The sequence below is a fragment of the Hylobates moloch genome, unplaced genomic scaffold (genome assembly GCF_009828535.3).
Source record: "Hylobates moloch isolate HMO894 unplaced genomic scaffold, HMol_V3 SCAFFOLD_12, whole genome shotgun sequence".
In the NCBI taxonomy this organism is placed as follows: domain Eukaryota; kingdom Metazoa; phylum Chordata; class Mammalia; order Primates; family Hylobatidae; genus Hylobates; species Hylobates moloch.
Genome location: NW_026652287.1, coordinates 21,629,759 through 21,644,604, shown reverse-complemented (window position 1 = coordinate 21,644,604; position 14,846 = coordinate 21,629,759). Strand labels below are relative to the sequence as shown.

The 14,846-nt window shown below is 49.0% G+C and overlaps 1 protein-coding gene across 6 annotated transcripts in view; it reads left to right on the top strand.

Annotated features, from left to right (window-relative positions):
* Positions 1 to 14,846, top strand: part of CUX2 (cut like homeobox 2) — a 328,467-nt gene that overhangs the window by 304,613 nt on the left and 9,008 nt on the right. For all 6 annotated transcript variants that reach the window (XM_058425442.1, XM_032168684.2, XM_032168682.2 and 3 more), the window contains 2 exons: positions 8,111 to 8,380; positions 11,933 to 12,121. In XM_058425442.1, coding sequence (XP_058281425.1) covers positions 8,111 to 8,380; positions 11,933 to 12,121 — 459 coding nt within the window. The remainder of the gene's footprint in view (positions 1 to 8,110; positions 8,381 to 11,932; positions 12,122 to 14,846) is intronic.

Sequence of the window (14,846 nt, the reverse complement as noted above, 5' to 3'; positions counted from 1 at the left end):
TTTCGAGACATAGTCTCACTGTGTCCCCCAGGCTGGAGTGGTGAGCCGCTGCGCCTGGTCTGTGATGTTATGTTTTAACTAACTTTTTTATTGTAGTAAAATTCACATAACAGCTGGGCACTGTGGCTCACACCTGTAATCCTAGCACTTTGGGAGGCCAAGGCGGGCAGATCACTTGAGCCCAGGAATTTGAGACCAGCCTGGCCAACATAGGGAAACCCCGTCTCTACTAAAAATACAAAAATTAGCCGGGTGTGGTAGCATGCATCTGTAATCCCAGCTACTCGGGAGGCTAAGGCGAGAGGATCTCTTGAACCCAGGAAGCGAAGGTTGCAGTGAGCCGGGATGGCACCACTGCACTCCAGCCTGGGTGACAGAGTGAGACTCTGTCTCAAACAAACAAACAAACAAACAAAATCACATAACGTAAAATGCACCTTTTAAACCATTTTCGAAGTGTACAATTCAGTGGATCTAATACATGCACAGTGTGTGTGACCATCACCACTATCTAATTCCAGAATATTCCCACCACCCCAAAAAGGAACCCCATACCCATCCAGCAGTCATTGCCCATCCTCCTTCCCCCCAGCTCCTGGAACTCTGCTTTCTTTCTGTCTGGATTTGCCTCATCTGAATGTTTCATATAGATGGAATCCTGCACTAGTTGGCCTTCTGTGGCTGGCTTCTTTCAGTTAACGTGTTTTCAAGGCTCATATAGGCTGTAGCATGCATCAGAATTTCCTTCCTTTTTTATGGCTAAATGATATTCCATTGTATGGATAGACCCCATTTTGGCTATTTTGAATAATGCTCCTATGAAAATTTGTGTACATATTTGTGTTTGAACCCCCATTTTCAGTTCTTTGAACATATATCTAGGAGTACAGTTGGCTAGATCATATGGTAACTCTGTGTTTAACTTACTGAGGAAGTTCAAAGGGTTTCTATTTCTCCGGGTCCTTACCAACATGGGTTATCTCCCATTTGTTGACGCTAGCCATGCTGGTGGGTGTGTAAGTGGTATCTCACTGTAGTTTTTATTTGCATTTCCCCAATGTCTGATTGTTTTGGTTTTAGACTGTATTGTCATGGAAGGATTTGACCACAGGTAGGATAGAGGTAAGCAGAGAAGATGGAGAATGGTGTTCTTGTGGAAGGAACGGCACAGGCAGCGGCTAGGAGGTGGGACCATGCACGGCCTGGTATGGGATGTGAGTAGAGGTGGGGGGGTCCCCTGCTCTCCCAGAATAGGAAGCCAAGGCTAGCTAGGCACAGTGCCTCATGCCTGTAGTCCCAGGACTTTGGGAGGCTAAGGCAGGCGGATCACTTGAGGTGTCAGGAGTTCGAGACCAGCCTGACCAACATGGTAAAACCCCTTCTCTACAAAATTACTAAAATACAAAAATTAGCTGGGTATGGTAGCAGGTGCCTGTAATCCCAGCTACTCAGGAGGCTGAGTTGTGAGGATTGCTTGAGCCTAGGAGGTCAAGGCTGCAGTGAACTGGAGTGAATGCATTCCAGTCTGGACAATAGAGCGAGACCCTGTCTCAAAAACAGTAATAATAATAATCAGGGAATCAGGCCTGGAGGTGGCTACTGTAGCTGCTGGCCCTAGAGAGAGAGTGGTGATGGCAGATCCACCTTCACAGCCTCTACTTGTTCATAACCCACTGGGCCTGGAAGTAAAAGGGTGTATCCATTGCCCACAAAGGCCTACAGAGTCTGGCTGTGGGGCTGGGTGTCAGGACCTGTCCAAGCTCCCCGTGTGTATACCGTGGCCACTGGGGCAGGCAGGGACCGGCACTGGAACCCTGACCATACCCGTTACTGAAGTTGAGCCAGATGCCGTGGGAGGGTTATAAAGCACGCACTTATCCCCACGCCCACTGCCAGGCGCAGCCCCGGGTGTAATCAGCGCTACCTACCATGTCAGCATCAGTATTCCAGACCCTTCCATCCGAGGTTTCTCAGAATTCTCAAGCAGTCAAGGAAGCCCTGTCCTGTCCCCATACACAGTCCCTCTCTTCCCTCTGTCTCTCTCCTGGTCTCTGTCTCTCTCCTCCAATTTCTTGTGTGTGTGTGTGTGTGTGTGTGTGTGTGTGTCAGAGTCTCACTCTGTCGCCCAGGCTGGAGTGCAATGGTGTGATCTTGGCTCACTGTAACCTCTGGCTCCCGGGTTCAAGCAATTCTCCTGCCTCTGTCTCCCAAGTAGCTGGGATTACAGGCACCCAACTAATTTTTTGTATTTTTAAAAGAGACAGGTTTTGCCATGTTGGCCAGGCTGGTCTTGAACTCCTGACCTCAGGTGATCCACCCACCTTGGCCTCCCAAAGTGCTGGGATTACAGGCATGAGCCACTGCATCCAGTCACCTCCAATGTCTTCTTTCTGTTTTTCTTACTCTGCATTTTTTGATTCACCTATCTCTCTCTCTCTCTCTCTCTCCTCTCTCCCCACCCCACTCTCTCTCTCCCCTTGCCTCTCTCACCATCTCTCTCCCACTCTGTTTGCTCTGTCTCTTCCTCCCTGACCCTCCCTGTCCCTCCAGTGCTCTCTTTCCATCTCTCTTGCACCATCCCTATCTCTCCAGGAGAGAGAGATTTCCCAGGATCTAGAACTTTCTGTAGTAAAATAAGGAAAGTCCCGGGCAGACTGGGATGGGTTGGTCACTCTGCTCTCTCTCCTGTCCCCAGCTGCCCACAGCCCTGTCTGGCACCCCACCCTCAAGCCCACCAAGGCAAGAAGACCCCACCTCTCCCTATCATCGCCTCCCTCTCCAGATAACCCAGTTGTTCACATGTGACCCCCCCAGCCCTGTATCTTCCTGATAGAGATAATTTCTGAATCTTTCCATCACTTTGTCAGAAGCGATTCTCAGTCAGAGGAGTCAGCAAGGAGGGGTTCTGCCTGGGGGAGTGGGATTGGGGGGTGGCTGTGTTCTTTCCTGCCAGTCATCTCCATGTCATCCTGTTCGCTTCGCTTCTTGGCCCTCTAGGTTGGGATATGGGTGCAGACAGTTTTCCAAGAGGCAGACGCCTTCAAAGACCCTCAGTTTTTTGTGTTTTTTGTTCGTTTGTTTGTTTTTGAGGTGGAATCTCACTCCTTCACCTAGGCTGGAGTGCAGTGGTGCAATCTCAGCTCACTGCAACCTCTGCCTCCCAGGTGCAACCAATTCTCCTGCCTCAGTCTCCAGAGTAACTGGGGCTACAGGTGTGTGCAAACACACCCGGCTAATTTTTTGTGTTTTTAGTAGAGATGGGGTTTCACCATGTTGGCCAGGCTGGTCTCGAACTCCTGATCTCAGGTGATCCACCCGCGTTGGCCTTCCAAAGTGCAGGGATTACAGGCATGAGCCACCATGCCCGGCCCAAAGACCGTCAATTTCCCAGCTGGCCCCAGCCCCTCTCCTGCTGCCAACAGTGGGCAGACACCTGGGACAGACTCTCACTTTCCCAGACTGGCCATCCCACACCAACATGGTATCAGTGCTGGCAACAGTGAGCCTGGGACATGCCCACATCAGCCTCAGCATCACACAGATGCTACCTGAATGTCCAGGATCAGCTCACTTGGGGCAGGGGGCACAGTAGACTTCTTGAGACCCCACAGTCACAAAGGGCCGTGATGCTGCTACTTGGAACTTGGGGGTTTCACCTTGCCTTCTTTAGGAGTACTCAGGGATCCTGGCTGACATTACTCCATAGGCATCTGCCCAGAGCCCCTGCCCCACCCCCAGGCTCTGGGGACTCACATGTGACTATCTTGTGGTGCTTGCCTTCAAGGGGCTCACAGTTGGTAGATGAGAGGACAGTGTTGGGCATAACCCAACCCCAGCTCAAGTCCTGACTGCCATTTATTGCTGTGTGATCTTGGACACGTTGCCTAACCTCTCTGAACCTCGGTTTCCTCACCCATAAAATGGGATGACATAGTACTTACCTCTTAGAGGTGTCATGAGGGTCACTTGAGATCATGATCATTGGCCAGCCACAGTGACCCATGCCTGTAATCCCAACGCTTTGGGAGGCCGAGGCAGGAGGATCACTTGAGCCCAGAAGTTTGATACCAGCCTGGGCCACATAGTGAAACCCTATGTCTATTTAAAAATACATATATATATATAAAGAGAGGGATCATAGGCATAAAGCACATAATACTACACTGGGCAGGTAGTAAGTACTCAATAAAGGGAATTTATTAGCGTCATCATCATTGTCATCAGTAAGGAAGAGATCTGGCCCAAGCAAGAAATTATAGCAAACCGTGACAATATATACTCAAGGTGCTATTAGACCCCAAAAGTCTAATAGACCTCAGGGAAGGGACATTAAGGACTGGGTCTTGAGGAATGCATAGGAGTTCAAGATTAGAAGGAAAGTCCTCAGGATGGCAAGACCAGCCTGAGCAAAGACATAGGGGCTTAGAGAGGAGCCTAGATGTTTGTGAAGGGGAGTGAGGGAGATGCTGTAGCTCCAGTTGGGCGGGGTAGGCAGAGACAAGGGAGTTCAGAGCCTTAATCACCAAGACAAGGTGATAGACATTTCTTGCGCAAGGGGCAATGGGGAGCCATTGATGATTCTGGAGCATAGTAGTGGTCTGATCCGAGTGACCAACTCACCCACGACAGAGAAGGAAGGAACCCATCCTGGGCTCAGGATGTCTCTTCTCAAAGTAAAGCTGTTGCTCCCTTTTCTTCCAGCTGTCATACATTTTAATGATTATTTTAACAAGTTTCCAGCAGGTGGCAGTCGAATGCCTCAAGGAAGAGGCATCTTTTTCTAATTTGCTGGGATTAGGTGTGGCCAGTGCTGGGATTCCTAGACCCCACACCATGCTTGCCAACCCATTAGGGGTGCCTCCCTGGGGATGCCCCCACCTTTCCTGGTTTCTCAGGAGGCTCAGCTCACACTGGGACTCCCATGGGTGCCTCTAATGCTCCAGGAGGTGGGGGGGAGGTGGAGGTGGGCCCTTGCCCCACGTTATCTCATGGAGGTCTCTCGATGGCCCCAAGTAATATATGTAATGCTACGTGTCTTACAGCCCCATTTAACAGATGCAAGGACGGAGGCTTGGCAAAGTCATCCACTCGAGATCACAAGCCCCAGATATCTTTCAAATCGTTTTTCCAATATATATTCACACAAAATGTCTTTTGAAAAATGAAAAATGGGCCAGCATAGTAGTTCAAGCCTGTAATCCCAGTACTTTGGGGGGCTGAGGAGGGTGGATCACTTGAGGTGAAGAATTCAAGACCAGCCTGGCCAATATGGCAAAACCCCATCTCTACTAAAAATACAAAAGTTAGTCGGACATGGTGGTTCACACTTATAATCCCAGCTATGGGGAAGGCTGAGGCAGGAGAATCACTTGAACCCAGGAGGCTAGGTTGCAGTGAGCCAAGATCATGCCACTGTACTCCAGCCTGGGCGACAGTGAGTGAGACTCCATCTCCAAAAAAAAGAAAAATGAAAAATGTAGTTTAAAAATCTATCTACCTTTTTTTTTTTTTTTTTTTTTTGGAACAGAGTCTTGCTCTGTTGCCTAGGCTGGAGTGCAGTGGCGTGATCTCGGCTCACTGCAAGCTCCGCCTCCCAGGTTCAAACGATTCTGCTGCCTCAGTCTCCCGAGTAGCTGGGATTATAGGCATGTGCCACCACGCCCAGCTAATTTTTGTAATTTTTAGTAGAGATGGGGTTTCACCGTTTGGCCAGGCTGGTCTCCAACTCCTGACCTTAGGTGATCTGCCCACTTTGGCCTCCCAAAGTGCTGGGATTAAGGGCATGAGCCACTGCGCCCGGCCCCAGTCTAGCTTTTTAAATGTTGCATTGCACTATGGACATCTTTTCATTACATTTTCTTCTGTTGCCTCGGAAGAGCCCACTGCAGGGATCCCCCATATTTTATTCAGCCAATCTCCTGTGGTTGAACTTGTAGATCATTGCTGACTTCTTTAGTTGTTGCCGTTTATTTAACTTTTCGTTTTGAGATAACTTCTAATTTACAGAAGAATTGAAACAGTAGAACAGCAAACTCCCTGCACTGTACCCAGTTTGAACAGTTATTAATTTTGCCACAATCATGCTCTTTCTCTGTCATTTGAGGAATTCGTTGACATCTTGTCCCTTTAACCCTAAATGCTTCAACAAGTGCTTTCCAAAAATAAGAAATTTTACAGTGGTAAAATACTGGCATGTATCCCACCATCTATATTCAGGTTTCTTCAGTTGTCCCAATAATATCCTTTATGTGCTATATAAATTTTTAGATACAATATATAAATCTTGGCCAGGCGCTGTGGCTCACGCCTGCAATTCCAGCACTTTGGGAGGCCAAGGCAGGTAGATCACTTGAGGCCAGGAGTTTGAGACCAGCCTGGCCAACATGGTGGAACCCCATGTCTACTAAGAATACAAAAAACTAGCTGGGTGTGGTGGCATGCACCTATAATGCCAGTGACTTAGGAGGCTGAGGCACAAGAATCTCTTGAACCCGGAAGGTGGAAGTTGCAGTGAGCCGAGATCATGCCACTGCACTTCAGCCTGGGTGAAGTTTTTTAAGACAGAGTGAAACTCTTGTCTCAAAAAAAGAAAAATGAGCCGGGCATGGTGATGCATACCTGTGATCCCAGCTACTTGGGAGGCTAAGGTGGAAGGATCACTTGAGCCCAGGAGGTCAAGGTTGCAGTGAGTTATCATAGAGCCACTGCACTCCATCCTGGGCAACACAGCAAGACCCTGTCTCAAAATGAATTAATTAAATAAAGTATGTTTTCTTTTCCCTGTGCAGGATGAGATTCAACATCACTTGTGTTTAGTTTTCATGTTTTGATTTGGACAGTTCTGCCTTTCTTTGTTTTCCAGTGTTGCCCTTTCTGAAGAGTAGAGGCTGTTATTTCCTGGACAGTCTGAGTTTGGTTGCCTGATGTTCCCTTGAAATCAGATTCGGGCTGTGTGCTTGGGGCTGGGAATATCACAGAAGTGATGCCATGTGCTTCTCAGGCCATCCTCTCAGGAGGCCCACGTTGCCGACTTGTCCTGTGATTGGTGATAGTAACTTGGATCATTGGTTAAGATGGTGTCCACCAGTGCCTGTAATCCCAGCTAGTCAGGAGGCTGACGCAGGAGAATCGCTTGAACCCAGGAAAGAGGTTGCAGTGAGCCGAGATTGCACCACTGCACTCCAGCCTGGGTGACAGAGAGAGTCCAACCAGGTCTCTCTACTGTAAAGTGGCTACTTTTCCCTTTGTAATTACTTTTTTTTTTTTTTTTTTTTTGAGACAGAGTCTCACTGTGTCGCCCAGGCTGGAGTGCAGTGGCGCGATCTCAGCTCACTGCAAGCTCCGCTTCCTGGGTTCACGCCATTCTCCTGCGTCAGCCTCCTGAGTAGCTGGGACTACAGGCGCCCGCCACTGCACCTGGCTAATTTTTTGTATTTTTAGTAGAGACGGGGTTTCACCGTGGTCTCGCTCTCCTGACCTCGTGATCCGTCCGCCTCGGCCTCCGGAAGTGCTGGGATTACAGGCGTGAGCGACCGCGCCCAGCTCCCTTTGTAATTATTAAGCATCGGCCGGGTGTGGTGGCTCATGTCTGTAATCCCAGCACTTTGGGAGGCCGAGGCAGGCGGATCATGAGGTCAGGAGATCGAGACCATCCTGGCTAACATGGTGAAACCCCGTCTCTACTAAAAATATAAAAAATTAGCAGGGTGTAGTGGCGCATGCCTGTAGTCCCAGCTACTTGGGAGGCTGAGGCAGGAGAATCGCTTGAACCCGGGAGGCAGGGGTTGCAGTGAGCTGAGATCACACCACTGCACTCCAGCCTAGGCGACAGAGCAAGACTCCGTCTTAAAAAAAAAAAAAGATAAAAATTATTGCTAAGCATCCTGTGGGGAGATACTTGGAGACTTTGTAAAAATCCCAGTCCAGTCCTCATCAAACTTTCATCCACTAGTTTTAGCATCCAGGGTGGTCCCTACCTGAGCGATTATTACTACAGTGGTTGTAAAATGGGTGTTTGGCAACTCTTGGCTGTTAAGAAGCAAGCCTCCTGAAACTGGATGTGTCTGTGCCAGATTATAGTAACCGCCTTCTCTTTCTCTGTGGCCCACAGCCAGTCCCACAGAACCAAGGTCCTCACCATCCCCACCCCCCAGCCCCACAGAGCCTGAGAAGAGCTCCCAGGAGCCGTTGAGCCTGTCCCTGGAGAGCAGCAAGGAGAACCAGCAGCCAGAGGGCCGCTCCAGCTCCTCGTTGAGCGGGAAGATGTACTCAGGCAGCCAGGCCCCAGGGGGCATCCAGGAGATCGTGGCCATGTCCCCCGAGCTGGACACGTACTCCATCACCAAGAGGGTGAAGGAGGTCCTCACAGACAACAATCTAGGTACGGAGCGGGTGGGAATTGGAGAGGCTGCCTCCCACCTGGGTTGGCTCCTACTTGCCTTGAAAAGGTGTCTGGAGCTGGGACCCAGTGGCTTATACCTATAATTCCAGTGCTTTGGGAGGCCAGGGAAGGAGGATCGCTTGAGGCCAGGAGTTTGAGGCCAACCTCGGCAGCATAGCAAGATCTCATATCTTAAAAAAGCTTTTTAAAATTAGCTGAAAACTCCATGCATACAAACTTCACACGTGTTGGTGCATGCCTGTAGTCCTAGCAACTCAGGAGCCTGAGGCAGGAGAATCCCGTGAGCCCAGGAGTTCAAGGCTGCAGTGAGCTATGATCATGCCACTGCATGCCAGCCTGGGCAACAGAGCAAGACTTTGTCTCTAAAATAAACGGCTGGGCATGGTGGCTCACACCTGTAATCCCAGCATTTTGGGAGGCCCAGGCAGGTGGATCATCTGAGGTCAGCAGTTTGAGACCAGCCTGGCCAACATGGTGAAACCTCGTCTCTACTAAAAATACAAAAAAATTAACCGGGCATGGTAGCACATGCCTGTAGTCCCAGCTACTTGGGAGGCTGAGGCAGGAGAATCGCTTGAACCTGGGAGGCAGGGGTTGCAGTGAGCCGAGATCACACCACTGCACTCCAGGCAGGGCGACAGAGCGAGACCTCGTCTCAAAAAAAAAAAATCAGTCAATCAGTAAAATAAAAAATAGGCCGGGCACGGTGCCTCACACCTGTAATCCCAGCACTTTGGGAGGCCAAGGTGGGCAGGTCACCTCAGGTCAGGAGTTCCATATCAGCCTGGCCAACATGGTGAAACCCTGTCTCTACTAAAAATACAAAAATTAGCTGGGTGTGGTGGCATGCACTTGGAATCCCAGCAACTTGGGAGGCTGAGGAGAATTGTTTGAATCCAGGAGGTGGAGGTTGCAGTGAGCCGAGATTGCACCACTGCACTCCAGCCTGGGCAACAGAGTGAGACTCCATCTCCAAAAAAATTTTTAAAAAGCTTCCTAAAATTAGCTGCAAACTTCATGCATACAAACTTCACACATTGTGGTGAATGCCTCAGGAAGCTGAGGCAGGAGGACCGCACGAGCCCAGGAATTCAAGGCTGCAGTGAGCTATGATCATGCCATTGCACTCCAGCCTGGGCGACAGAGGAAGACCTTGTCTCTAAAAAAGTTAAATTAAGAAAAAAGACGAAAGTGCCCACAGTGAGATCCCAGGGCACTGGAGTCAGCCCCAGGGCATCCAGGACCCTGTGTGAGGCATCTGGCTCTGACCTGGGTCTGGGATGGGACAAAGTGAATGCAGGTCTGAGAGGACCTGGAATTCTCAGCCCACGGCTTTAAAAACCCTTCCAGGAAGACGTGGAGAACCCCAATCACTGCGGAACTCCAGCTCAGTCATCACCCTGTGCTGAAGTCTTTGCCCTCTTGGGCCACAGTGGAAAAATCTCTTCTAGGGCTCTTTCCCTTTTTGGGACACAAATTCCTCTGAGTCTTAAATGCAGGTGATGCCCCCCTCCCAGAGGGATGTACACAAACCCCAATATTTTCACTACAATTTCTATTATAAAAATAAGACATATTCATTGTTTTAAAATACACCGAACAGTACAGGAAAATAAAAATAAGTTACTAAAAAAGTAAATAAATCCCTCCCCACTGGCCTCTCAGACACTCCAGTGTTTTGTGTGTGTGTGTGTGTGTGTGTGTATGTGTATTTTTTTAAGATAGAGTCTCCTGTCACCCAGGCCCCAGGATGGAGTGCAATGGTGAGATCTCAGCTCACTGCAACCTCCACCTCCCAGGTTCAAGCAATTCTCCTACCTCAGCCACCCTAGTAGCTGGGATTACAGGCGTGAGCCACCACTCCTGGCTAATTTTTGTATTTTTAGTAGAGACGGGGTTTCACCATGCTGGCCAGACCTGTCACGAACTCTTGACCTCAAGTGATCCTCCCACCTCATCCTCCCAAAGTGCAGGGGTTACAGGTGTGAGCCACCGTGCCCAGCCCACACTTCAGTTTTTTAATGTCTCTTTGACACTTTCTGAACACATGTAAGAACATATATACACTTAGTTTCCTCTCCTTTTTTTTCTGTATAGACAAAATGATACAAATATTGTGTTCCAACTTGCTTTTGAAAAATGAATGCTAGGCTAGGTGTGGTGGCTCACACCTGTAATCCCAGCACTTTGGGAGGCCGAGGCAGGAGGATTGTTGGAGGTCATGAGTTCCAGACCAGCCTGGGCAACATGGCGAAACCCCGTCTCTACGAAAAATTAGCTGGGCATGGTGGTATGTGCCTATAGTCCCAGCCACTCGGGAGGATAAGGCAGGAGGATGGCTTGAGCCCAGGAGACAGAGATTGCAAGGAGCCAAGATCACACCACTGCAGTCCATCCTGGGTGATAGAGGCAAACTTTGTCCCCCAAAAAATGAAAAATAAAAATACAAAAATTAGCCAGGTGTGGTGGCTTAAGCCTGTGCTCTCAGCTACTTGGGAGGCTGAGGTGGGAGGATCACTTGAACCTGGGAGGCAGAGGTTATCGTGAGCTGAGATCACACCACTGCACTCCAGCCTGGGTGGATAGAGTGAGACCCTGTCTCAAAAAAAAAAAAAGAAAAGAAAAGAAAAGAAAAATGAACACTATTTTGTGGACACCCTTCCACGTTAGAATAATTCTATTACCCTCATTCTTTTTCATTGTTGGAAAGTATTTCAGGCCATGGATGCACCACAGTTTTTTTACCCAACTGATGGGCATTTTGGCTTTTTCCACTTTCCTGTTGCTAAAAATAAGTCTGTGTGCATCTGTGTGACCTTGGGCAAATGCAGCTATCCCAGGCAGTGGAACTGCTTGCCCTGAAGCTGTGCACATTTAAAACTGGGATGGAATCTGTCAAATGGTGATACAAATTTGTGTGTATGATGTTGGCAGACAATTTCAGGGATCTCCTAGGAGTAAAGAACCTCTTAAGTTAAAAAAACACTTTTGGGCCAGGCCCAGTGGCTCACACCTGTAATTGCAGCACTTTGGGAGGCCAAGGCAGTTGGATCACCTAAGGTCAGGAGCTTGAAACCAGCCTGGCCAACATGGGAAACCCCATCTCTACTAAAAATATAAAAATTAGCTGGGTGTAGTAGTACGTGCCTGTAATCCCAGCTACTCGGGAGGCTGAGGCAGGAGAATTGCTTGAACCTGGGAGACGGAGGCTGCAGTGAGCCAAGATCATGCCACTACACTCCAGCCTGGGCGATAGAGTGAAACTCTGTCTCAAAAAAAGAAAAGAAAATTAAAAAAAAAGCTCTTTTGTTGGTTGCTGCCTTGTCCTGCCCCCAAATCTCTTTTACAAACAGACCTCCTTCTGCTTCACATCAGGTGTGGGTCCTCCGCCGTCTCTGGCCCTCCCTTCTGAGTCAGTGGAGATAGCCTCGAGGCTCTCACCTGTGTCTCTGGCCTGTTCCATGTCTCTCCTGGGAGGAGGCTTATCTGCCCAGCCTGGGGTAACAGATTGCTCCCCTCCCCTATCCCCAGGGCAGCGGCTGTTTGGGGAAAGCATCCTGGGTCTGACACAGGGCTCCGTGTCTGACCTGCTGTCCCGGCCCAAACCCTGGCACAAGCTGAGCCTGAAGGGGCGGGAGCCTTTTGTCCGCATGCAGCTGTGGCTTAATGACCCCCATAACGTGGAGAAGCTGAGGGATATGAAGAAGCTGGAGAAGAAAGGTAAGACTTGGGCAGGGGATGGGCCCCAGCACTGGGTCTCAGATTTTCCCCAGAACCATATCTAGCTGTAACCCACATAAACCCAGGGCCCCCATGGTCCAGTCTCAGCCTGGTATGGGACTGCATGAAATAGCAACCTTGAAAAACAATTTAACAATGTAATTGAAAGCAGTGAAGATATTTACAGCCTGTCGCAGTGGCAGGGCATGGGTAGTCCTGGCTGCTTGGGAGGCTAAGGCAGGAGGATCATTCAAGGCTGCAATGTGCTATGATCAAAGCTATGAATAGCCACTGCGCTCCAGCCTGCGCAGTGCAGTAAGACCCCATCTCCAATTTTTTAAAAAATTTGTAAATATTTACTACCTCTCCCATGAAAAGCCAATACTCTGCCAGGCGCAGTGGCTCACGCCTGTAATCTCAGCACTTTGGGAGGCTGAGACGGGCAGATCACCTGAGGTCGGGAGTTCAAGACCAGTTTGGCCAATATGGCAAAACCCTGTCTCTACTAAAAATACAAAAATTAGCTGGGCGTGGTGGCACACACCTGTAATCGCAGCTACTTGGGAGGCTGAGGCAGGAGAATCACTTGAACCCAGGAGCTGGAGGTTGCGGTGAGCTGAGAGCGCGCCACTGCACTCCACCCTGGGCGACAGAGCGGCTCCGTCTCAAAAAAAAAAAAGAAACAAAAGGAAACCTAACACCCCATCTCTTGGTGTCCTTTCACACCTCTGAAGCTACACCAAAGTCTGTTGCCAGCCCCAACTGTCTATTTCCCAAAACTCTGTGTACCTCCCTCCCTCCTCTGCTTCAACTCCCTGTTTTGTAGATCAGCCCTTGGCCCATTACCCAGATTCTACATAACAAAGGACAGGACCAGCAAACAGGAATCCTCTCTTGTAGGGCTGGGCAAGGAGATTGCAAGTTCTCACATTGTCTGACATCATATCCTGATAAGATAAGCTGGCATTGTCTACAGCCATACCACCCTGAACACTGATCTCAGAGGCTAAGCTGGGTCAGGTATGGTTAGTATTTGGATGGAAGATAAGCGGCATTGAGCTGGGCACCCAGTCTCATGCTATGCATCAAGGATTCCTCTATATTTCCAAAGGTTCAAAGTCCATTGGAAGATAAGATAGGAGCAGTTGAAGTTGCCATCCAGGGCATGAGGGCAGGTCGTGTGATGACCCAGGGACACACCAGGCTGTGGAGAGCACCTAGGGCTGGGCCATCATCATCAGACAATGTTGTGGTTGAGAACTTAACCTTCTACCTCCTTGCCGTGTGACAACCTCAAGCTAGTTACTTCCTCTCTCTGTGCTTCCTTCTATTTCTGAAAATAAGAGAGCTGGCTCAGTGTGGTGGCTCACACCTGCAATCCTAGCACTTTGGGAGGCCAAGGTGGATGGATCACTTGAGGCCAGAAGTTCGAGAGCAGTCTGGCCAACATGGTGAAACCCCATCTGTACTAAAAATACAAAAATTAGCCGGGCATGGCGATGCATGCCTGTAATCCTAGCTACCTGGGAGGCTGAAGTAGGAGAATCGCTTGAACCTGGGAGATGGAGGTTGCAGTGAGCCAAGAGGATTGTGCCACTGCACTCCAACCTGGGCGACAGAGCGAGACTCCATCTAAAAAAAAAAAATGCGTTTTCAGAGCCACAAAGCATTGCTGTGAGGATTAAGTAAGACACTCATACCTTACTTCTTTCATTCTGAAGTGGGCTTTTTTCTCCCCAACATCTTCATGATTTGGGGTCAAGATGCACCATGCAGTTAGTAAGTCATTTAAATTAGTGTCCCTACCTATTGCCCACCAAAGGCTGTTCAGAAATTGAGGGATGCTTCTGACAATCTAGAGGATATTTTAGGCTAGGTGTGGTGGCCCATACCTGTAATCTCAGCACTTTGGAAGGCCAAGGTGGGAGGATTGCTTGAGGCCAAGAGTTTGAGACCAGCCTGGGCAACAGAGCGAGACTCTAACTCTATGTAAAAAATAAAGTTTCCTCTTCAAAGACTTTCCTCCCCATTTAATTAGGAATAAATAGTAACTTCTCTTAGAAGCAAAATGTATTCAAAGACCTGTGCTAACATTCTTAAATACCCGCTAGCTGTGATAAAGACATCAACGTACTTTATGTTCTTAACTCCCAAAATTTAGCCTAAATATTTGCCCTGGCATGCTTATACTGGTCCAAGCCTGTTCCTCTTCCTTATTTAAAGGTGTTTTTACCTTCCTCAACTTTTTCCACAAGTTACTTCCTCCTTCCTTTGTTCTCCTCTGCCTTTGCCTCTTTTAAAAAGTTCTAAGTTGCTAGCCAGTCAGGACAAATACAGCATGTGAGGTCCTGTTCCAGCCAGTGGAAACCGGACACAGCAGTAGGGTGGATGCATCAGGTTATAAATGACACTGTCTCCTTTGTTTGGTGTACTCTCGTGACAAAACTGCTGGCGAGTGTACCCTTTCTGCAGAAAGTATAAAAATGGCCTCACTGAGTAAATTAATGTTCAAGTGCTATTTCTTTACGGCACCAGGGAACAAGCATTTCAAACACTCTAGAAAACAATGAGCCAGGCATGGTGGCCTGTACCTGTAGTCCCACCTACTCAGGAGGCTGAGGCAGGAGGATCACTTGAGCCCAGGAGTTCAAGCTTGCAGTGACTTGTGATTGTGCCACTGCATTCCAGCCTGGGTGACAGAGAGAGACCCCAACTCTACAAAAAA